Here is a 23,719-nt window from a genome sequence, read left to right as displayed (position 1 = left end):
GCTAAGCCAGTCCCGGGGAGATGGGGAGGGTGCCTCCCCCACTCAACTAAGATGCCCCTAAAGCTCAGAGCCCCACCAACCTCTGCTCTGCTTACTTGCCTGCTATTCCTGGCAAAAAAGACCAAGGCTTCAGGCCCAGGGTGGGGTCTGCAGACACAGAGCACAGGCTAAGGGTGAGGGTGGAGTGGCAGGGAGAAGGGAGACCCCAGCGCATAGGCAGAGCTTCCTCAGATTTTTAGACATGGAGCCATCAGGATCCTGGAGCCACAGTGTCCAACAGAACTTTCTACAGTGACAGAAATGCCTTTTATGTGTGCTGTCCAATTTGGCGACTAACCACGTAAGGTTATTAGGCACTGCAGTGTGGTTAGTGACTGAGGAACTGGTATTTATGTGAAACAAATTTACATAATCACACATGGCTAGTGACCACCACAGTGGCTGGTGCAGGTCTGAGGGCCACTTGCCCCTTCTCTACCTCAGGCAGGAGTGTCGGTGTCACTGGGAGAATTTGCTGAGTGTCTTCATAGACAGGAGGGACCGCCCTTCTGCCCCACGCTCACAACTGGGAAGTTCTTACAGTGGCCTAACTGAAATACCTCCACTCCTCAGGGACCGTGGCTGTCTGCACCCAGAGGAGGAAGCAGGCAGCCTTGTTGATGGAAAGAGCCCGGATCCTGGCCAGGAGATGGGCCAGTCAGCTTGCTGCCCACCGGGGCCCGGCGGGGAAAGGCATGGGGGGTGGTGCTTGGAGGAGGCAGTTGGGCGGAGCTGGGGTGGGAGAGCAGGACACAGGACGGGGAGGACAGAGCGAGGTTCAGTATGCAGTTTTCACAGTGGGGTGGACTTCTCCATATGTGATTATACTGAGTGCTCCACACGCACTACGAGGCTGCATTTTAGAGGCCAGTGCGGCTCAGAGAAGGTAAGTAACCTGTCCAGGGCTACACGGACAGAAGGATGGAGTCGGGATTTGAACCCACGTCTGCAGGGGCTTCGAGCCCATGGGGCAGGTGCTTACGTCCTGCTGGAGGCGGTCCACCGACAAGGTGATGTCCACAGCTCCGGGCTGCCTGTAGTTCTCAGCCAGGGTCCGGGTCAAGTGCTGCTTCAGTTCCTCGCTGAGCTGGAGAGCGGGGAGGGGAGGCGGCCTCAGTGGAAGCACCCAGCCTGGTCCCACGCCCCCGGCCCCTCCTAACCAAGCCGGGAGGGAGGAGTGGGAGGCTGTGCAGGAGTTCACGGGGCGGGGCGGGGGGGAGGCTGCAGAAGCCGGGGCCTGACAGGTGCCAGGCAGAGCTGAGAGGCTGGCGGGGGAGGCCCGGCTCAAAGCTGGTGGCAGGGCAAGGAGGCCGGGCACAGGGGCGCTTTTAAATCTGTTTTCATTAGATGATGAGGAAATATTAAAAATATTTACAACTGTTACCCTGCAGGCACCCATCGGTTGTACGGGTGCTGGCTTACAATAACCAAGGTATCATCTGTCTCACCCTGGTCGTGGTCTCAAGCCCCTGATTCCCAGAACCTGGTGGGAGGGCACCTGACTGGCCACTTCGTCCTTGTCCGAGGCAGGCAGGCAGGCCCCAGCCCCGGCCTTTCTCCTTGGATGCCCGCCAGCTGGACTCATCCTCTGCCTCTGCCGAGAAGGGGAGAGGGGCCGCCCCACCTCCCATGGGGCATTCCCACTCCCTGACTCCCACGCTGCACACCAGCATCAACAGATGGGGTGGAGAATCGCTGGATGCGGGCCAAGACGTAGGACCCAGATGTGCCTAGGATTGTGGGGGCTGGAGAGACAAGGCCCCCCGTGTGTCAGTGCCCTAGCTCCCCCATTCCTATGCACCCCGCCCTGTGCTGGTGCCCCCGTGAGGGGTGCTGATGGGGAACGTAGCAGGAGGATGCTTGCACTCACCCTCTGGTAGTACATGTGCGCCAGGACCCCCGCCACCAACTCAACCAGGAAGATCACCAGCAACAGGCAGAAATACTAGGAGAAAGGAGTGAAGGTGGTCACCACCAGCATCAGGCCCGGGCGGGCAGATGGCACTTCAGGACTTCTAGGCCGAGAACTACAGTCTCCCCAAAGCAGTGGGAGAAGTGGGACGACCTGCGAGGGACCCCATCACCCATACCATCTGCCTCCTCTTCCCAGCAGCTCTGGGTAGCCTCACCTTTCCTGGCTGCTGGTATGGAGTCTCCACACACCCCTTCACCTCCTGGTCTACCGTCAGTTCGTTAATCCATCCACCCATCCAATGCTTATTAAATACCTCCTATGGGCCAGGTATCCTAAGTAAGACAGTTACTTCCCTCAGAGTTATTGGTGGGAGGGAGGGGGCACAGATAAATAAGTGATTACAATGCTGTGCTACAAATATTACAATGGGGTAAGCCCTAGAAATGATGGGTGGTCCTAGGTGGGGGAGGGCAGTCTGAGAAGGCTTCCTGGAGGAGTTGACACCTGAATGGCATCTCTGAGGATGAGCTCCCAGGTGGAGAAGGCAGGAAGCATGTGCCAGGCAGAGGGGAGAGCATGTGGGAAGCCTGGAGGGGGCAGACGGTGGTGGAGAGAGCAGAAGAGGCTGTGAGTGTCGGGGTGGCTGGCAGGAACCAAGGCTCAGGAAATTGTAAAGGCACGTGGCCTAGGAAAGGCATCGGTGTGTCTTCAAGCCCTTCATGGCCCTGCACAGGGTTCTAAACTCCTGTTGCCACCACTGCCTGGCCTCAAGGCTCGGGGCTGCTCTGCACGCTTCACAGCCTGCTGGCTGGCTTCCGGGCTGTGCTCTCTTGCTCCCACCCGGCTTTACAGTCAGGAGGCTCCGGGACACTGTTCCATCCGCAGGTCAGAGATGCAAGTCAGGCCCACGTGGCCAAGCTGGGGACAGGGAGGAAGAGAGGAAGCAGGCTATAGGCAGGGGAGAGGGAATGAGGGGGAAGGCAGTGGAGTGCTGCTGCCTCCTCTGGGGGAGCCCAGCCTCTACCCATGCTCAGTGGTTAGTGACATCTCCCAGGCACCGCCTGTCCCATCTGGCCATGGTCACTGATATCTCTGGATTGCAGGAGAGAGCTCAGCCTATGACTGAGCCCCAAAACTCCAGGGCTCATCAAATAGGGGAAGGGATGCAAGCAGGTGGGTCTGTGAATGGGAAGAAGGCGAGGGGCAGGCCAGATGGGTAGGCCGGATGGGTGGCTGTCGGGCCAGTTCAGGGGTGAGGCGAGTTCATGCAGGGGCCTTGACTGAGTATCTCCCAGAGCCCAGAAACCTGGCATTGGGCAGGACTTCAACACAGAGGGAGGAGAGGGTATTCCTATTCACGAAGAACATTCATTCCTTCCAGGGACAAGGCTTCCTTCCAAGGTAAGTCAATACTGCCCCTAGCCCCCAGCCATTTTATTGAGCCCATGGTCTCCTGGGCTCAACACTGGCCACCATCAGGGGTGAGGGAAGCTTTCCTGGACCTGAATGATGGTGGCAGGCCTGCCCTTCTCATCTATGGGGCCTAAGGCAAGAGTACAAATGTGAGTCCCTGGTACCCCCTTCTCCACCTGCTCCAAGCTCAGGGCCATACCAGAGAAGGCCTCTGGCCTACCTGTCCGAGCTCAGTCCATCCCCTGCCAGGATCCGCATACCCCACCCCTGCCACCACCCCTGGGGGGAGAATGTGGTGAGTTTGAGGGACACAGCCACCTTGTCACCTCTATGCGGGCTCTGGATGGAGGCTCATGCTGTCCACTAGCTCCTAGTCTAGAATGAGGAAGGGAGCTGCATGTCCCACGAGGGCATATTCCCTGGGCCTCATGGACTTCTTATGCCACAGGCGGGGTTAGAGGAAGGAGGGCCCCATGTGACCGGGGCTGTGACAGGTGTGGGATGGTGTCCAGGTGAGCCAAGGCAGGAGGCTGACAAAAAGGTCTGTGGATTGGCTCTCTCTGCTTGATGAGCCTCTGAGATGCAGGGCCTGGAAGCCCAAAGAACGGTGGTGGAACGTCAGTGGATTTGGGTTTGAGTCGGGCTCTGCTACTTCCAGGCTCTGGATGAGCAGCCACCGGTGCCTAGTGTGAATTAGGAAAACATGCTCCAAGGAGAAACTGTGGCTCAGGGAGTTGGGCGAGCTGAATTTTGATCTTCCCCAGGCTCTCTCAGGGAGGCCCTGAGTCATAGCCCCGGGATGCAGCATCTAGGGCCATACCTGTGGGATGGAGCCAGTGGATAGGAAGAATGGCACCCTTGCTGCCCTGCCCATCCCAAGGGGTTCAAAGGACCCAAAGGGAGGACACTATGCCTTATAGCGATGTGACCCGCTCCCTGCTCCTAGAGTGTGCAGGTGACAATGTGAGGTGAACCAGACTGGTCAGCCAGCAGCAGGCCTGATGGCCCGGGCCAGGCTGTGCCCCAACCGGGAGCTTCCCGGTGCCCCCGACAGCCCAGAGCAGCACTGACATCCTGCAGCTCCTCTGACTCGGCTGCCCTTCCTCCTCACCCCAAATTGCCCCCCGTACCCCCTTGACCCCAGTATTCTGGGGCCAGCTCTCTTTCTGCGCACAGGACCCTACATGCAGAGATGGCTAGTCAGTGGCTGCCAGGCTCCCTGGGTGCACCCTGTGCCCTCAGGGGTGTTGGAGGCAGGCTGAGAGAGGACGCAGGCTGCTGGAGCAAGGAGGGCAGCATGTTGCCCCTGGCCGCCTTCCATCTGTGGGCGGGGAGGGGCTCTTCTTCCCATCACTGTTGTCCCATCAGCGGGGACTGTCAGCCGGGAGTCACGCTGGATGGTAGTCATGGAGGCTTGGCAGTGTCGTGCCACTCCCCCCGGGGAAGTCACTGCCACCGCCACTGGAAGCCGGGCTGGGAGGAGGGCCGATGGGCCGGGCGGGCTGACTTAGTACACGCCAGCCCTCGACACGCTGGGAGGCACCGAACGGCAGCCCAACCTGATGGAGTCGTCGGGGGCGAGCAGAGCGCTCCCGCCCACCTGGGAGCCCGGCTGTTCAGAGGCCTTCAGGAGGGGTGTGGGGGCCAGCGGGGGTCCTGGGGGATTGAGGGCCGCATGCCGGGGAGTGGGCAGGCCGGGTGCTGGGGGGCACGGGCCCTGGCCCCAGACAGCGGCAGCGGCGGTGGGAGGGCTGCAGGTGCATGACTCACCTAGGCGGGGGAGGCCCTGAGTCATAGCCCCGGTGTGACGGTCCTGGGGAAGCTGGCAAAGGGTCACACACGCCGGGGTCCCCCGCCCTGAGGGTCCTGGCAGCCCTGCCTCTGGAGCAGACTGCTGGAAGCCTGGGCAATGGGGCCAGTTGGCTAGTGGGGGTCGGCCATGCAAGGCCGTGAGCTGTGACAAATGTCTCTCCCCTGCCACTCCACCTTTGCTTTACCGAGCCTCCCTGACTCCCCTCAGTCCAGCCGGATCATCCCAGCACTTCTAGAGCACAGGCTAGCTGGCTCCAAACCTGCAGAGCGCCCCAGTGCCTGCACACGGTCCCTAAACATGCGGCAGCCTTCCAGCCTCAGCCTGTTTGCCCTCAGTGACTCCCTGCCTGGAATTCCAGGGCCCGCCTGTCCTGTGTCACCCAGCTCCATCTTGGCCTCCACTAAGTCCTCCCCGGGTCTGCAGCAGGTGCTAGCCTCCCCAGCCCAAATGCCCACAGAGCTTCATCTGCCTCCAGCTTCTGCTCCTGCTCCTCGGCTAGACTCGGGCCCTAAACACTGTTCCTCCCAGGCCGGGTGAGTGACCTCACCTTGCCCCCTGCTCCAGAGGTCACCTCTGCCTCTGGTGTTATGGCCCTGTCTCCCCAGGATGACTGTGAGTTTCTGGGGAGCAGGGACCACATCTCAGGCTCTTCTGGCTCTCCCTCAGGGTCCACTATGGTGTTGGGTCCAGATGCACGCTCAGTAAATGCCGCCTGATGAAGACCCGTGAGTGCCCTTTCACCAAGAACGCCGCAAGAGACAAAGGGGACTGGCCAGTGTGTGCGGGCCCCAGGCGTGGAGGCAGGAGCTCAGTCATCGTCTGATCCATGGGTGGCTCGGAATTGTCACCATAGTTTAATTTATACCAGTGGTTCTCTACCTGGTATGACTTTGCCCCAAGAGGACATTTGGCCATATCCGGAGATGTGTTTTTATAGTCACACCTGGGGAAAGGAGGGCTCCTGGCTGGCGTCTAGTGGGGGGAGGCCAAAGATGCTTCTCAACGTCACACAGGACAGGCCTCACCGCAAAGAATGATCTGGTCACCTAAAACGTCACAGGTGCCAGACTGAGAACCCCATCTACACATTTAACCTCAGAGTCTGAGGCTGCTGCTGGGATTTGATTTGCGTATGTGCCCCTCAGCCCTAGGGGAGACATAAAGAGGAAGATCTGAGGCAGGCTGGCTAGTTCCTGGGAAGCCTGGACCTGAGCACACACAGAGGCATGAGAGCAGCGTACTCCGTACCCTCCTCCGCGGGGACCTAGTGGCAGGATGTTGCCCACTCTGACTCCAGGAGCAGTGAAGCCTCCGGGGCTCCAGTTCCTGGGCCCTTGGGCCGTGCGGCTGTTGTGGGGATGCTATGAGCCCAGGTGCATCCCGAGAGCGCCACAGCCTGTTTCCCGAAGCAGCTGCGTACCCCTGGCTTCCCCCACGTGAGCCGGGGCGGGCTGGGCGCGCAGCCTCACGGAAGCATGAAGACGGCTCTGGCGCTGCCAGCTCCGACACCCTACGTGTAATTTGGAGGCGTCCTATTCCACTGCAGGTCGGGATTTACTGGCTTCTCCTCGCCACCCGGCCGGGGCAGGCCCGCGCTCTACCACCAGGCAGCTGACGTCCTCTCTGGGGCCACCGGGATTCCTGCAGCCTAGGGGCGACGCCGTGCTTCTCCAGATGGAAAGGCATCGCGTCCCCCCGAGACACGGAGAGGGCAATGAAGCTTCCCTGGCAGAACCAGCGCCTCACGCCCCAGCGCCGCCCCAGCACGCCGTGGGGGACCTGTGACGGCGAGGCCAGGGTGTCGCCAGCTCTTGCTGGTGCCCGTGCCTCTCGTGAGCACGTCTCAGGATGGCTCCCAGCCACCCTCGGGGTGAGCACGGCGTTGGCCTCCCTATGACCGTGAGACGCGTGTATGGAGAGGTTGGTCTGAGGTCACATGGCAGGACGCGGCCGAGCCCAGCGTTTCCAGCTGCAGAGCCTGTGCGCTGGCTTGCTGTGTGCGTCACGCCCCCCAGGAGCGGCCGGGTGGGTGGCTACGGGGACCTCAGGCCCTCGGCCAGGCAGGCCAGGCGTGCTCCGGGTGGCCTCTCCCAGCGGCCTCCCCTCCTTCCTCAGGGGCCCCGCCGGGCACTCCAAACGGTAGCTTCACGCCTGTGCCGGGACTACAGCCACGGCTCTCGTGCCATGCGTGCCCCGCCACCCATTGCTTTGCTCGGCCCAGCCCCATCCTGGGTCAGAGCCCAGTGGCCTGCACAGCTGTGCGGCGCTCCCCACGGCCTGCACCTTTCGACGTGATGTCGCCTGGGCCTCGCTGCCCCGACCGTGGCTGCGTCATACGTTGTTAGCCATCAAGTCTCAGCTTAGGCCAGGCCTCCCCCAAGCCCAACCTGTGCCAGAAGTTCCTGCGCATGACCTCACAGCTGACATCCTTCTTTCGGTGCCTCTGTTGGACTCCTGGGTCTCATGTGTGTCCTGCGTCTTGTTCTGTCCTCATAGTCCCCAAGGAACCTTGGTGAACTGGACCCAGCCTGGCCCTAACTGCTCCCTGACCTCCAGTCCCACTTGCAGTTCTGTGACTGGCCAGTCCCTGCATTCAGGGCTGCCCCCAGTCCCTCCAGAAGCAACCACTGATGCTTGGTCTGATGGGGACCAGGAATGAGACTTCTATAGGAAGTTCTTGCAGCCTCTGCCTCTAGCACCCTCCGTGAGAACTATGCCACTTCAAAATCCACCAAAGGGGGCCCCAAACATAGAAGGAACCAGTTTGGAAAGCACAGAAGGGGACCCAAACATTCCTCTTCCCTCTGTACCATCTAAGTTTCTTTCTTTTTTTTTTTTCTTTACTCTTTAATGGTACAGTTTGAACTAGAAGTGAAGTTGGGTATTTTCTAAAACTAGAAATCCAAAATGAAGCTGGAACAGCACAGTACTGTCTGAACCAAACCAATACTTTCTTTAATGAGAAGCTCTGCAGGAGCTATGTGGCAATATTTCTAATGGTGACATTAAGGTGATTAATTAGAAATTGCATCTGCAGATGAGCTAATGCTGCATGAGGACAAGCTGAGCCCCAGATATGGCTTCTGGGGCAGAGCCACTGGTGCATATGAGCCCAGGCAGCTTGGCACCAGCTGGCATTCTCCCCGCAGTGTTAAGACTTTATATGACTGGACTTTTGGAACTCCTTGCTGGGCTGATTCTACCACAAAGAAGGGAACCTGCTGATGCTTTCCTCCTCGGTCCCCTCCGCTATTCTGCAGAATCAGAGACGGAAACCAAGCCACAGCTGGAAAACTGAGGAGGCGTGGTGTCCAGGCAGGTGGAGGTGGAGGCCCCAGCTCATTCTAGAGCAGTGTGGCAACAGGAGAGGAGAGGGGACTCGAGGCGCTGCCAAGGTCACGCTGCCCGGAGAAGGGCACCGCCAGCGTGGCTGTGTGTGAGAGGGTGACAGCAGCAGGCCGCAGCAGGGCCAGGGAACTGCCAATAGGCCACACAGGAAGAGATGGAGCCCCTGTTTAAACGGCGATGACCTCAGGTGCATTAATTTCTGGCTATTAACCACTGGCCGGAGGCAGTCAGGGCTCACAGGTACGGCTGCCCAACTGTTGGTGCAGAAAAGAGAGGATGTGGGCTTGAGAGCCTCAAGCCATTCCTGTAAGGTGATGTCACTGTTGGGAGGATGAAGGTGACCTCAACCCCTCTGGGCCCCCGCCATTCAGCCCCTCCACCTGGGGGGGGGGCTGCAGGCTACATACAGGATGATTGTGCGTGTTCTGGCTGACATCTGAAATTCACTCTCAGTTCCGGCCCAGGTGAGGAGACCTGGTTCAACCAGAGATGGGAAGGTGGAAGACGAGGGGAGGGAATAGGCCGGGCCTGGGGGAGGCAGGAGGCCTTTGAGGGCCACATCAAGAGAATGCCATGGAGGCTTTCCAAGGTCCAAGCCAATATGCTGGGGTCAGGAGATCACATTGTTGGGGGGGTGGGTAGCGCGCAGGAGGAGAACATAATTTGGGACTCCAAGCCAAAGACAGGTATCAAGCCAGGACTGCTACAAGTTCAGGGTTGGATGGGCTAAGACAGTGGGTCCAGAGGGGGAGGCGCCTGGCCTGCTGGCTGGCAGGATAAGGGCCAGACTCCTCTGGGCACACGTCCTGGCAACTCAGGGCAAGCTGCTGCTGGAGGCATTTGGGCACAGGAGAAATGGCTGACCGCTGCCTCCAGCTGTCCCCCGGAAGGACCCAGATGTTCCGGTTGGAGTCTTCTCCCAGGCTGTGGGGGAGATGTGGCACAGCCCATAGACCCCTGTGCAGGCGCCTGGAACATATGAGATTTGCCTGGGCCCAGGGCAGGACCAAGGATGGGACTAGTGACAGGTTGCTAGGGGTGGGAAACTTAGAATTAGGATAGGGTTGGCTACAGGGAGGAAGGGAGGGTTGAGCAGGAGAAGTTCCTACCAAGCTTGGACGTACAGAACAGCGCAGAGAGGTCAGAAGCTCTGGCCAAATGGAAACAGGAATTCAAACCACCCACAGGGCTCTTGATCCTTTGCCACAGGTGTCTTCTCATTAGACTCCAAGCTGAGAACTGGGCTTTAGGCCCCCTCGTGTCTTCTCTTCTCATCCTGCTTTGTGCCCAGTAAAGCAGGAAATTCTGGGAATGTGCTAGAAATGTTTGCTGAGGTCAATGGCAGCCCTATCAATGGAACGTGGAGAATGAATTGCAAAAAATTGTAGGAGAGGAAGTGGTGGAAATTAGGTGGCTGTAAAACCCACCCCATATGGAAAAGCTCTGCAACAGGCAGGCAGTGATATTTTTATCCGCTGCATCTTGAGATAGGTGGATCTTGAAGCCAGGATGGTGCTGGTCAGAGAAGAGTGATGTCACACAAGGTGCCCTGGTCTAGGGGTCTGGGTCCAGCTTGCCTCTATAACAAGATGCTGTGTGACCCTGGGCAAATCACTCACCCTCTCTGAGCCTTCTGCATAAAATGTGGGGCTCAGATGGGAAAAACACCTTGGTGCTGCGGCGTCATCAATCCATGCCATGTACGGACTTTGCCTCCTCTGTCCTGGCCTCTTGCTTCCCGCAGGGACAACTAGAGGAACACCCCCGGCGTCTCTTCTCCTTGCTCACTGCTTGTCCTATCTGGTGAGTGGGCCTTCCTCCTTCACCTCGGGACCAGCCTGCCCTCAGGATGCCAAATTTTCTTCTCTCCTGCATGCAGTGAGTTTAGTGGGGGCAGTTCGTAGAAAAGCATGTGAACCTCTTTCAACCAGAGCTGATGGAGGTGCTAAGGCTTCTGGCTGCAGAGAGAAAGCCACATACTCCAACCAGCTTTGCTAGTAATGACGGTGACCTTTTGCTGCCATCTCTCTGTCTCCTGGGTCTTATTTTTCAATTGATTGTAAATGCCCCTTAAAACCTCAGCATGATGTGTGGGAGACGGAGTAGGGCACGACATGTCAATACGGAGGCACCAACTTCAAAGCCAGGACCAGGACATGGCATGAGACGAGCGCATCCAGACAGCTGTCCAGCCACCACTACTGTCCCAGGCCAAGGGGCGTGGGGAGGCCTGCGGCCGCTGCCACAATGGGAATGAGGTGTGGATCAGACGCAGCTCATCGATGGGGCGGGGGGGTCCTGCTCTCTGCCTCCCCCAGGGCTCTTGGCAGGGCATGAACCTCTTCAGAGCTGGACAGTACACACTGTCCATCAGGCCTCACTAGCTATGGGGCCTTAGGGAAGATTTTTCCCCTTGGGATCAGTTTCCCCTAGCTGCCAGCTCACTTCCAGGCCACCCTTGCTAGGTGTCTGCTTGTGGAGTAAGATCCATTTGAACACTGGTGGGAGGGACACATCACCGGAAAGGCAGAAACATCTGCATGTACAGAAAGGCTTGCAAGGGGGTTGTGAGGGGCTACCTGGGGCTCAGATCTCCTGCAACCCCAGTCATCAGGGCCTGGACTAGGCTTCAGTAGGTGAGAGGGATGCTAGCATGTCTCCTTCCTGTTACATGGCTAAACTCACAATCTGCTAAGGAAGAGTAAGGAACCGAATGGTGGGGAGGAGTCATCCAGAGTTAAGCAAACTCTTGCATTTGGGATATAAATAGATGATGTTTAGCAACCATCCCCTGTGCCCCCCCCTCCCCGGCAACACAGACACACGTGTGCACCTGCACTGTCTCTAAGCCTCCCCGGCCAGCCCTACTCTGAGTGAGACTTGCTTGGGCCCCAGCTGGGGCAGGGTTGGGGGATGGGGGATACAGAGAGCCACCATGATGGGGTGATCATCTATCCACACATAACTGAGTTGAACTTTCTCCCACTAGGCCAGCACATTTTCTTTGGTGCATTAACAGAGCTGCTTTCTGCCACACTGCCTGTATCCTCAAGCTTGCCCTTCACTTTTAAGTGGATCAGGGCACAGGCAGCTGCTAACTGATCCCAAGTTCTCCACATGCTTCACTTTTCACCTGGAATGCAAACCCTGAGGTCCTGAATCGCAAGATAGGTGAAAGCCCATTCCCTGTGTTGCAAGCATCCCAAAGGGAGGTGCAAAGCTAGCCTGGGGCAGCAGAGAAGGCCCTGGAGCAAAACTCAGGTATTGACTGGGCATCTACGTGACCTTAGGCAAGTCTCTGACTCTCTTTGAAGGACCTCGGCAGGCCCTGCTGGGAGAGGCAGGGTACAGGCTGGCTGAATGGGTCTTTGAGGAGCCCTTGCCTCCGGACTCTGAGGGTATTCTGCATCCTACTTCCTTGTGAGGAGCCTCGGCAAGAGTCATCCCGTCCATTTCCCTGCCTCTACTGCACCAGGAGAGGAGGTTCAGATCAACCATACAGGACCAGGAGAGGCTATCCTGCTCTGATGCAGAGGACAGCCTTGGCTGTAGGATCCATTCTTTTGAAGGCTGTGGGCAGCTGACTCAAAGGTCAAAGTGCTACCAACCAGATGAGGCTATGACCACCTCAGCTGGATGGCTGATGGAATGCTGACAAAGTAATGTGAGCCTGACAAATGAGCAATGGGGAGACACAGTCAACCTCCCCTCTGCTCCCCGGGCACCAGGATCCTTCCTCCATTATCAGCTTCTATCAAGGAAGTGGTCCTGCCCAAGCTGTGGGGACCCTGGGAGTAATGGCCCTAAGAATAACTCCATTTATTTAGGTTCCTCCTCAAAGGAGCTTGGTCATGGTGATGGTGATGTAAATGATAATTATAGCCACATTTTATGATCTTTATATAATGTGGTGACTTGTTTCCTAAGCCTTAGAATACTCCCTCGTTCTCTTCATACCTTAACCCCTAGATAAACATAGGGATCCCAAGGTGGCCAGAAGTGGCTGAGTGACTTTCCTGAGTCCCAGAGTAAGTTGGGCAAGCTTACTACAACTTGCTTTTCTTTCTTTCTTTCTTTCTTTCTTTCTTTCTTTTTTTTTTTTTTTAAGATTTCATTTATTTATTTATTTATTCATGAGAGACAGAGAGAGAGAGAGAGAGGCAGAGACACAGGTAGAGGGAGAAGCAGGCTCCATGGAGGGAGCCTGATGTGGGACTCAATCCCGGGTCTCCAGGATCAGGCCCTGGGCTGAAAGCAGCGCTAAACCGCTCAGCCACCTGGGCTGCCCCTACAACTTGCTTTTGAACCACAGTCCTTGATTCTAGATCTCATTGCCCTGGCTAACCAACTGTGAATATACTTGATGGAAGTGTTGCAGTCTGGGGTCTCATATTCAGAAATCGGTTCTAGCACTTCTTACACTTTAATCCATCCCCTAAATATAAAAGAGCCCCTGACAAGGACCCAGTTTAGCCTGAACTATTCATCATAATCTTCATTTGGCTTAAAATATAAAAGTTTTCAGAGCCCGTATTCAAAAATCTAAAAATATCCCTTTCTTTTGATCAGGGTGGTGTCTGTCCTGGTCACCGGCCTTAGGCTTAGATGGCCTGAATTATCTGGCTCCCTCATGCAGCCTTCGCTAAGACAGGAGATCTGGTGTAAATAATTTAAACCCCATTCCCTTTCCCCTGTGCAGATTTCCTACACCGCGCCGGGCGGCATTTCAACACCAGCAAAGATGTGCTATTCCTGTCTCTGATGAACGCTTCCTTCTTAGGAAAGTGACTTTAGGGGCTGCAGAGGTGCTAGGAGGAGGGGCTCGGACCAGGGCAGATGTGGTGCCATGTGAGCTGGACCGTCTCACTCCGGGTCCTTCTCAGGGAACATCTGATGTCCGGCCTTGCCCTCTGCCTGGTCCAAGCTGGATCCACATCACTCAGATGCCTGGTCTTTCATCTTTCCCTTTTCTCTTTGGGGACCACTTTGTGCAGAGCCAGACTCACTGCATTTCTCCTTTGGAGTTTCCTGCAGCCCTTTAGCTGATGAAAGATTTCAAAAGGAAGTTAGACGAGGAGGGGGAAAGCATGAAATGAGAGCAGCAAGGAGCCTCCAGGAACCACAGAACACTTTCAAACTGCCTGAACGGCATCACTTGTATCTGAACAGGAGCGTGAGTTTAAAAGTTCCTACTTGTCCTAGCCACCTTCTTGGTTAAACAGTCAAGTGCTCAATGATTCAGGGGCTGACAGGCCAGGATGTGGGTCTCTCAGAACCGCTGCTTCACTTGTGTTCTGTCCTTGGGACGGTTCTGTCTGGTTCTTTCAGAGGGGGCAGGGACAAGCAAAGGGAGAAGATTCCAGGCTTCAAGGTTTGCTGTCTGCTAGCCTGCTGCCCCTGGACTGGTGGCTGTGCATGAGCACTTTTTCCTGCCCTCACTTTCAAGCTGGTGATGTGTCTGGTCAGTGATGCTGGGCCACAGAGGTCAGAGGCATGGGATCAGTTCTGTTGGGATGGAAGAGAGAGCAGACCACGGGCTGGGGGATGTCAGGCAGGGCTGAGAAGAAGGAGGGCGTCTAGCCCTAGCCCATCCAGCAGCCCATCCACCATCCATCCTGGTGCCCGAGCTCTGCCTCAAGGTCCAAGGGGATGAGGAAACCTCTAGTTTGTTGACCCTCCAAAGGGCGAGCTGAGAGGTAGATGTGCACCGTCCTGCAGCCAAGCCCGAGGCCCTGGCCTTCCAGAAGTCCTCACATCTTCCCTGCACAGCTCTGGGTATGGAGTTTGGTCCTCCCCAGGCAGGTTGTGGCTGGATGCTGGAGACATCAGCTTTCTTAATGGCAGGGGCTGGAGGGCGGCAGACCTTGCTAATGGATGGTATAGGATGGGAGTGAAGAGGTGGCCGTGATGGGTGGCTCACAGAGCAGAATGCTGCCAGTTACCAACCCTTGGGCTTTCCTAGTGGTCTTTGAGCTCTTATGAGTAGACTGGTCTCCAAAGAGGCCGATAATGCTGAGCATCCCTCATTAATGCCCAGGTGACCCACACTTGCCAGTCCAATGTCTTTGGACTGGGACCTCTGGATGGAGTGCTGGACCTGATGGCCCTCAAGCTCCCTTCTACATGGTCATGCTCTGACACACTCTGTTATTTCCTTTTTTTTTTTTTTCACTCTGTTATTTCCATATACTATAATGAAAGCAAGGAACTGCTAGGCCTCCCCACAATTCCTCCTCCCCCATCGCCCCCTTGTCTCCTGCTCTAGTATTCCAGCTGGGTTCCATAGGGAGCTCCCTCTTGTACCCACCCTGACCTCTGAAAGCAGCTGCTCTGTGCTGACATCCACAGATACGGAGTCCATGTCCCTCCACCCACATTAGCCCACTCGGCGTCCCATCCCTCTGCCTCCCACCCTGCCTGGCCTCCCTATGATGTGTATTCTTATTGGCAATTCTAACAGACTGGACTTCACAGCTCTAGCACTTACTTTCTCCACATCTCCCAGGCCAGCTTGCTCATCTGCAGGGTGAATGATGCCTTTGAGGCAGGCTAGCCAGGGGGACGTGAGCAATGGCCTGGGAGACAGACCTAGCTGCTCACTAGCAGTATGGCCTCTGGCAAATTGCTTAACCTATTTGCGGCCTTCCTCACTTAAAATGCACACCATGAAAGTAAACACCTCACAGGGCTGGGTGAGGGTTAACTGAGCTAAATGCAGTGTTTAGAACAGTGCTCGGTGCAGAGTTCACAAAGATTATGACTTTGCAGGGCTGCTGTTGTAAGGGCAGAGGGAGGTGGCTCTCAATGAGCAGCACCCATTCATGTTAGAATTGCACCCTGGGTGGACAGCAGGGCGCTGTTTCCCAAGGCTGAGGAAGTGATGTGGGACCTTTAGGGGGGACCATTAGAGTGAAGATGGCTCTAAGTGAGAAGGAAGGTTGCCAAGTGAGGGCCTTCCTTCCTGGGCTGCAAAGGTGAGTCCTTACTCTTCCTTGTGGAAGGAAGGGGCAGCTGGTGATCACAGGGCTCGGTGTGGGCCAGAGGGCTCAGCCTGAAGCCTTAGGCCAAGCCGAAGGCCCCATGTCCTAAAGGGTCAGTGCTGAGCAGAAGAGAGGTAGATCCACAGAGAAGGTAGGGAATAGGATCTCTCTGGGCCCAGTAGCCCCCAGTTCCTGTAAGGGCTGGACTTTCTCCCCAGGCCATATAGCACAGGCCCACTCATGGAGTCATGCCCCGTGTCTTCATTCAGCTAATGCTGATCAGATCAGGGATGTCCAGCAGGCTTGCAAGGACTCATGCCAGGCCACGTGAGGGAGGGCTGGTAGGTGCGGGGCCAGCTCAGGGCACACCTGTCCCAGTGCTGTTAGGACCGCTCACGTCAAAGCCCATGCTCTAGTGGCTGGTCCCCTGTGGGACTTTGCCCTGCTGGTGGGCCACCATCCATGTGACCTGCACCTTGGCCCTGGGCTATCCCTCAGAGCAGAATTAAACAATTTTTCCAGGCAGGGGAGAGCCATCCTGCCGAGCCTATGCACAGGTGCTTTTGTATCCTCAGCTAAATAACTAGGTCACCACTGATGCGAGAGTCTTCAGGGGACAGCTCCTCTGCTGCCTCCTGCTCCCTTGGTTGGATGTATAAGGGTACAGGGAAGCAGGGTGGAGAGAGCACAGCCTTCAAGGCTTCTTCCTGTGACCTGATTCCATTCAGGCTCAACCTGATTTCTCATCGAGACTCGGGCTGGTTCTGGCCCTTCCCTGCTAAGTCCACGTGTTCTGTGGCCTCCCTTGCTCCCCCCAGAGGAGGCTTGGCCCTCGGGAGGAGATTAAAATGGGAGAGATGCCACCCAGGCACCAGGGAGCCTGCCCAAGCAAAGGGTGCAGAGAAGCAAGGAGGTGGGTTTGGCTTCTGCCCCTGCCCATCCCACCTTGGCTTCTTTTCCTGACACGATGAGCTGGCTGTGGATGGACAGTCTTCCCAGCTTCAAGGAGACTGTCCTGCCCACAATGTCACCCATGAAATCCTCTTGCCCAAATAATTGAACCTGTGTTTGATCACACTTCTAAATTCAACTGCCAGGAGAACACTTTAAATGATGTCCTAAGGATACAATCAGAAAATCAGAGTGGGAGAAACCATAGAAGAGATGACCTGGTTCCTTCCAACAAATAAACTGCAAACAAGATGAAAGAGAGAGAGAGAGAGAAAGAGAGAGAGAAGGGTAGTGGAGCTGAGAGACTGAAAGAGACTCAGGAGACAAACTGCCCAATCTTAATACATGGACCTAATTTAGGTTTCAATTCAAACAAACTGAAAAACAGAAAGAACAGTTTATGGGTCATTTGGGGAAACCTGAAACTGCCTGGCTATTTCATGGTACTAAGGGATGACTGGTAATTGTTTTTGGGTGTGATCATGGTGTTGTCATGATTTCTAAAGAAGGACTCTTCAGTTCTAGGGGGGCTCACTGAAATATTACAAACCACACGCTGTCTGGGAGCCAAGGGGAGGGAGGCAGGAAGTAGGGAGGGAACAAAGTTGTTGAGTCTGAGTGATGGGACAGGCGGCTTCACTATCACGTTCATTTCTGTCTATCTTTGAAAAGCACTGTGAAAACATCCAGAAGGAAGAGGAGGAGGAGGGAAGTGGAAAGGTAGGGTGGAATGGAAGATGAAGGAGCAGCAGGTGCCACCAGGACTGGAGTAGGTGCTAAGGACCTGGAGACTGTGGCCAACAGCAGTCTCGAGGGCGACTGTCCCTCTCTGGCTTTCCCCAGGCCTCCTTGCAGGGGCCTCCACCGCGTGCTGGGGGCTCTCAGGACAGGAGCCCAATGCGGGGGGGGGGGCAGGGTGTGGGCTGGGGGCTCCGGCAGGCAGGGCACTCACCGTGGAGAGGCAGCTCCTATCCTCCCGGATGATGGCGCCGAAGCCCAGGAAGCCGGTCACCATGACAAGAGCCCCCGCGAAGATGAGGATGTAGGCGGATGCAGCGAAGGTGCTGGAGGCCAGGATGCTGAGGTAGCCGCTCTTCTCCACCAGGGTCCAGACGCCCACGGCCAGGACGGTGGCCCCGCCCACCTGCGGGAAAGCCTGGGTCAGGGCAGGAATCCTCGGCTTCCAGGGCGCGGCGCGGGCTGGACCTGCTGTGCCGCTCACTCTGCTTTTAAAATTTGTTTTCTTCGAAGTGCTTTTTATTTCCTTCTAGATTTTATTTATTTATTCATGAGAGACACACAGAGAGAGGCAGAGACACAGGCAGAGGGAGAAGCAGGCTCCCTCTTCCAAGTCCCAATGTGGGACTTGATCCCAGGATCTGAGCCAAAGGCAGATGCTCAACCACTGAGCCACCCAGGTGCCCCTGGAAGTCCTCAGCACCTCCAGCAGGTAAGAGAGACAGGTTGAAGAACGTCACACAGCTGCGCCACTCCAAACAGAACAGGAGAGGCTAATGTGCCACATTTCTTCAATTCCACAATGCACATCTCTCCCCAGCCCCATTTGAACATCTCTATAAATGAGATGCATCTCATGATTAATGGCATCTTATGATGATAGTCGGCTGCGCTTTTTCTTAGTGGTATAGCAAACAATGGCATATCTCACAACTGGTGGCATCCTAGATTCAGTGAAATTCTGGACTACAATAGGTTTTGAAATTCCCTGTGAGCGTACATTCTCTTCGGCCCATACAGTGTCCATGACCAGGGAGGGAGTTCCTGAGTTTGGCTCAATGGAACTGTGTCAAGAGAGGGTTTCCAGCAAAAGAACCTGCTCATATTCTTTCTGACCCCCACCCCCGCCGCCACGATATGACTGAAAGGCTGGGGTGAGGGTCCCAACTTCACCTAGCTAGCCGTGTGGCCTAAACATAGTCAGTTTCTTCATATCCCAAATAAGGGGCTGTATCAGACTAGTGATTCCCCGCCTAGAGCCATCAAGGCCAACTCTGATTACTTTTTCCTGTGGATCTCATATTTTGAAGGCTTTTGCCTTCCAAATACAGTGAATTAATTAAGTAATAATTCATTTCTCATTTTTTATTAATCAAAGGCACATGGGAGCACCGGAAGAGATTCTGAGCAGCATGAAACAGTCAATGTGACCATTTTGCATTGATCTTTTAAGAGGTGGTCTCTTTATAGAAATACACACATTATCCATTATCTGTCAGGTATGTCAATCCCACAGGCTGAGAATCAAATTCAGGATCCTCCATCTGGTCATGTGTGGGCTTGACTGGGGATGCTTTATCTGTTGCGGGACATGGAACCCACTGAAAATCTGATAAAAAGCTTTGGACACTTTGGCCAGAGAAATGGTAAGCCACATAAAATAATGTGTTCAGGTTTGGGATTTGAAGTCTAATCTTGTAGCACACAACAAGCCCTGGTGTAGACAGGTCTCTAAGGCTTCCTTCACTTGGGCACCCAGAGAAAGTGGCATTTCTCACCCAGACTGCACAGTCACCTGGAAGTACAGGTGACAAAATCCAATCACACCTGGAATCTCTGGGAGTGGGATCCAGGTGTGAATATTTTATTATATTCCCAGGTACCTCTGAGGAGAACCACGGCGTGGGTTCCATATTTAATGGAGGGTCACAGTGTCCTGTCCCTTTCCCCCAGGAGGCAGCACTGTGCTGAATCTCACAGAAGATGCTACTTCCTGGAAGATTCTGGGGCCTGTCCTAGGCGTCCCTACCTGGATAGCTCTGGACATTTGTTCAGGACTTGAACTCCATCCTTTTTCCTGTCTGTATTAGGGTGTTTGCTTTGGTAGGAGCTTTTAGGTTGAAGGTGGGGTAATGAGGAGCAGAGTTTCCAGTCTAAAGGGATGAAAACCCTATTACGAAAAAAAAGTAAAAAAAAAAAAAACCAACAACCCACCCATGGAGCTCCCGGAGGAAGGAGTAGGGGGCTGTAAGAAATGGAGCCCCGGGAGAGGAATAGTACTGATGCTACTAATGGAGGGCTGCTCTCTTCCAGAGTTCTTCTTGCCAGTCACAGAAAGGGCTGGAATCTTGAAAAGCAGGGAGAGCCCACAAGTCATCCAGGGTGGCAGCAGGGCCCCTAGCCCTAAGGGAGGGGGTGGTCTGGAAATGACCCAAAGGGACCCACCACCTTGATTAAGGTCTGGAGAACAAATCCATACTTGTTCCGATGTCCATGGCAACACCAACCCTCTCCTGAGATGTCACATCCAGTGGAGAAGTTAGTGTCTACAGGGGATTTGCCCATCAGGAACAAAAAAGTTTCAAGTCCTCCAGGGCGTCTCCTGCTTGGGACTTGGTGAGCTCTTCAGAAAACAATTTTGCATCTGGACAGGCAAAGTAAAAGTTGCTAAATGTTGGAATGGGTCACCAGTGGGGTACTGGGAGGCCAAAGTCAGCAGGTCTGGGTTCTGGCCCCGGCTGTACCCCTGCCTACCCATGTGACTGCGTGGCAGACACGTCACTTGGTGAAGCCTCAGTTTCTTCATCTGTAAAATGGTGCTGCAGGATGCAAGTATCTCTGAGGTCTCTTCCACACGGGTAAAATGTCCCTATTAGTACCAGGGGCCAGCCTGCTGCCAATGCTCCTCCGGCAAGACACTTCTGGACCAGCGGCCCATGGCCTTCACAATCAAGGCATGTGGACACTGCCTAGGTCAGAGGGAAGAGCAGTGGACAGGGGACCAGGAGGAACACTGCTGGGTGGCAGAGACACATCTGACCCTAACGAGCTACTTCAACTGCTGCTATGTGCATAGAGTTGATTCAACTGTATTTGGCTCCTTACAGAAACTGTGGAGTATTAACTACATTTTTCAAAACCATAGCCTGTAGCCGATTAGCCAGAAAGCCCCACGGAGGGAGAAGCTCTTGCTGGTGAAGACCCAGGCAGTCCGGGAGGGCCATGGCGGGTCACCCACGCCTTGTAATTTTCAGAGCTTCCAATATAGAGAAGAGAAACATTGCCAGAATGTTCTCTAAAAAGGAGAAGGATTGGCCCGAGCAGCTGCACATGGCTGGGCCCTGACAGATGCAGGTGGCAGCAAACCACTGCCCACTACCCCCAGTCCCATCAGGCAGAGGATATAAAAGTAATTGCAGGATTTTCTTTGTTAGGCTACTGACGGGTTTCTGTGCTGGGATCTGGGGGATGGAGTGGTGGGGTGGGGCAGGGGCCAGGACTGTGGGGCTCTCAGTAAGGAAGGGTCCCCCAGACCAGAGTTCTCTGCCCTCAGTGGGAGGGAAGCCCATGGTATGGGGAGGCTGGAACACACAGGGTACCATGCAGTTCACCTCTGTACATGTTTGCTGGGAGCCTCCAAAGTGCCAAGCTCCATGCTGGACTGGAGAGGTTTTGGAGCTAGAGGTAGGTTCACCCATTTAGAACCACACTCAGAGCTCCTTCACCCCTGGCCAGTCTCATCAGTGGCACCACCATCTGCCCAGAGCAGAACCCCTAGGGTCACTCTGGACTCCTTACTCTCCTACCATGTGCTCATCCCCATCTGTCCTCCCACCATGTTCTTTTTTAACCATGCACTGGTCTGGCTTTGGCTCCTTGCCTCCCCACGCCTGTATCAGCAGCTTCCCTGCCCCTGCTCAACCCAGAGGCAAGAGTGTCATGCTTCAAATACCGATCCACCAGGCAACCCCACCAAAAAATTGCCCCTGGCTCCCTGGCACCCAGAGCATCAAGCCCAAACTCCAGCATGGCTTCACATATAGCCAGAGCCTGATTAATGACCAACAGCCCTCAGGGCCAGGCAAACATTTCTCCCAGCTCCCCCCATGCTCCTGTGGCCTTGGCGCCAGTTCTGTTTGAGTTGACTCTTCAAGGGTAGGCTTGTCCTGCTAAAAGCAACTTTCCACTTCAAGGCATTCTTTTCTTGGCTCTTTGGTTTTAAAGAGCTTTTGGTAAAATAAATCGGAGCACTATTTTCCCTCTCTCCCCAAACCAATTGACAAGAGGAGAGGTCATGGGATTTACTGAGGGTTGGAGCCGGGAAGGGACTTAACACTACCTGTTCCTCCTTCAAACCCAGCTCAGAACCTGCAGGGAACCTACCCCAGTCTTGCAAATCATCCCGTCCTCCCCATGGCTTCCATGCCTTATACAGGTGTCTAGAGTGACGCGTGTCATGGCATATTTGTTGTATTTGTCACTTTGTCTCCCTTTTAGCCTTTTGGTGAAATCTCACCCATCTTAGTATCCTGAGCAGACCACTACACAAGGCAGTGCCCGGTAACTCCCTAGAGAAGGAGGGAGGGAGGAACAGAGGAAAGAATAAAGTCTGGCCCCTTTTATATTCTGGATGAAGAAACAATGGCTCGGAGAGGTGACTTCCCAAGGTGCCATCAGTAGCCAGGGGCCAAGTAGGGACTAGAACTCAAGAGCCTGATTGGCCAGTTCAGTTCCAATTTTACCAGCTGGGCTGCTGATCCACACAGAGCTGCTCTGCCCATGAAGCCATTCACTCTGCTCAGGGCTGTCACCACAGGCTTCCTCCTTGACTGGTGTCCCCCACAATGGCCCTGTGAGGACCACATGTGCATCTCCCCTGAGTATGAGCCTGTCCCCCTGCAAGGATGCCCTCAACTCCAAGGGGGTCCTGTGACTTTAGTATCTTAAAGAAGTGGGGGGGGGGCGGGCAGCAGAAGAACCAACCGTGGGACCCCTCCTCTGTGCTGTCACAGATGACATGACCTGGGAGGCAGGCAGAGGCCTGTTCAGTGGGAGGAATATGGGAAAGCGAAGGGCTTTCTACCCTCTGCAGGAAAGGGAGCAGAGCTCTTCCTTCCTACACTCCATGGGAGTCCTAGAGAGGTGTCCTGAAGTCACCTCACTCCCCTGGCTGGGACACACGTCCTCCACCATCACTGCCTCCTGTGTTGGCTCACTGTCTCCTCTAAGGGATCTGGGGGTTCCCTGGAGGCCAAGTCCCACTGGTCCCCAAGAGAAGCACCAATACCTCAGACAACACCCTGGAGCAGCACAGAGCTTTGGGAGCAGCCAGCTCTTCCCCCCTGTTCTCCCATAGCCTGGCATAGCTCCTGGGAGGCTGGGAAAGTTTTGATTATTAACACAGCCAAGCAGATAATTAAAATAATAAATTAGGGAACAACATTTGCAGGGGTGATGGGAGCTATAGGGAGCCATGCAGGAAACGGGAGGGAAGAAAAGCATTTCTGAGGCACCACGTAGGGAAGCCTGATCCTGTTTTCTTTTTAGGGTCGAGGAGGAGGGATGAAGGTGTTGGTATTTTTGGTTCCTGACCCAGAGCCAAGGGGGGGCCTCCCTTGCCCAGTGAGAAGGTTCCAATCAATACTGGGTTATTTGAAATTCCAGGGGGTGGGGTGGAGTCAGGGATAGGGTGATAGTGAAGGATGGGGGATCAGGCATGGGTTGAGTGTTGGGGGCCAGGGGGCCAGAGGTGGGACAGAGCTTGGGCACAGAAGATGGGTGTCTATTGTGGTGTTTCCTATGTTTTACTTAGATTCTTCATACTCTGCATGTCTGAATGCCTACACCATTGAAACATCCTAATTCAAGTTCAATCTTGAACCTTGGGGCCATTTTGGATTCCAAGTAAGCATCAGAGGAGCAGGTCTATGGCTGTAATCATTGATCAGTGGCCTCTGCAGATGGGAAGAGCACTGGACTTTGAGTCAGAAAACCCAGAAGTAACATAGGTTTCTACCAACCATGTGAGCCTCAGTTTCCTCTCTACAAAATGGGAATGGAGATATAAAAGAGTGGATGTAAGAATCAATGCAAAGGGTAATCTGATTCAGAACCCTCAAATTGTGCAAGCACAGCACAGCTGATTGGGAGGCAGGTAGACTAGGCTTAACGGCTCATTGAGACTACCAGGCCTGGCATGTGACCACTGGCATCTGCATCCTGCCCGAGTCAGGGTGGAGGTAGGGCCCATTTGCACCATCCGACTGCTCCGGGTTTTGAAACTTTGGAATTTAGCCCATTAGGGCTGTGAAATCAATTTGGTGGGGTCATAACCTGCATCAAAAAACAAAACAAAACAAAACGAAATGCCACCAAGTTGAAGAGAAAATATCAGACTGCATTGTGCCCAGTAAGGGTAAGTTTGCTTTCCTGCACAATTCTTCATGTAAGCATTCTTATGCTTCCATGTATTTCTTACATGGGTCATGATCCCTGAAGTCTTAAGTCCAGTGTTAATGGGCA

The 23,719-nt window shown here is 54.9% G+C and overlaps 1 protein-coding gene across 11 annotated transcripts in view; it reads right to left on the bottom strand.

Moving 5' to 3' along the window:
* Window positions 1–23,719, bottom strand: part of TSPAN11 (tetraspanin 11) — a 74,835-nt gene that overhangs the window by 13,163 nt on the left and 37,953 nt on the right. For 10 of the 11 annotated variants that reach the window (XR_007406564.1, XR_007406566.1, XR_007406565.1 and 7 more), the window contains exons 3-5: window positions 17,412–17,603; window positions 1,910–1,984; window positions 1,022–1,126 (exon numbers count right to left, since the gene is read on the bottom strand). Coding sequence is in view for 8 of the 11 variants with exons in the window: in XM_049102804.1 (XP_048958761.1) it covers window positions 1,022–1,126; window positions 1,910–1,984; window positions 17,412–17,603 (372 nt within the window). In the remaining 3 variants the exon portion in view is untranslated. The remainder of the gene's footprint in view (window positions 1–1,021; window positions 1,127–1,909; window positions 1,985–17,411; window positions 17,604–23,719) is intronic. The other variant, XM_049102803.1, reaches the window with a different exon arrangement.

The sequence above is a fragment of the Canis lupus genome, chromosome 27 (genome assembly GCF_003254725.2).
Source record: "Canis lupus dingo isolate Sandy chromosome 27, ASM325472v2, whole genome shotgun sequence".
Lineage (NCBI taxonomy): Eukaryota > Metazoa > Chordata > Mammalia > Carnivora > Canidae > Canis > Canis lupus.
This window is presented reverse-complemented; position numbering and strand designations above follow the sequence as displayed.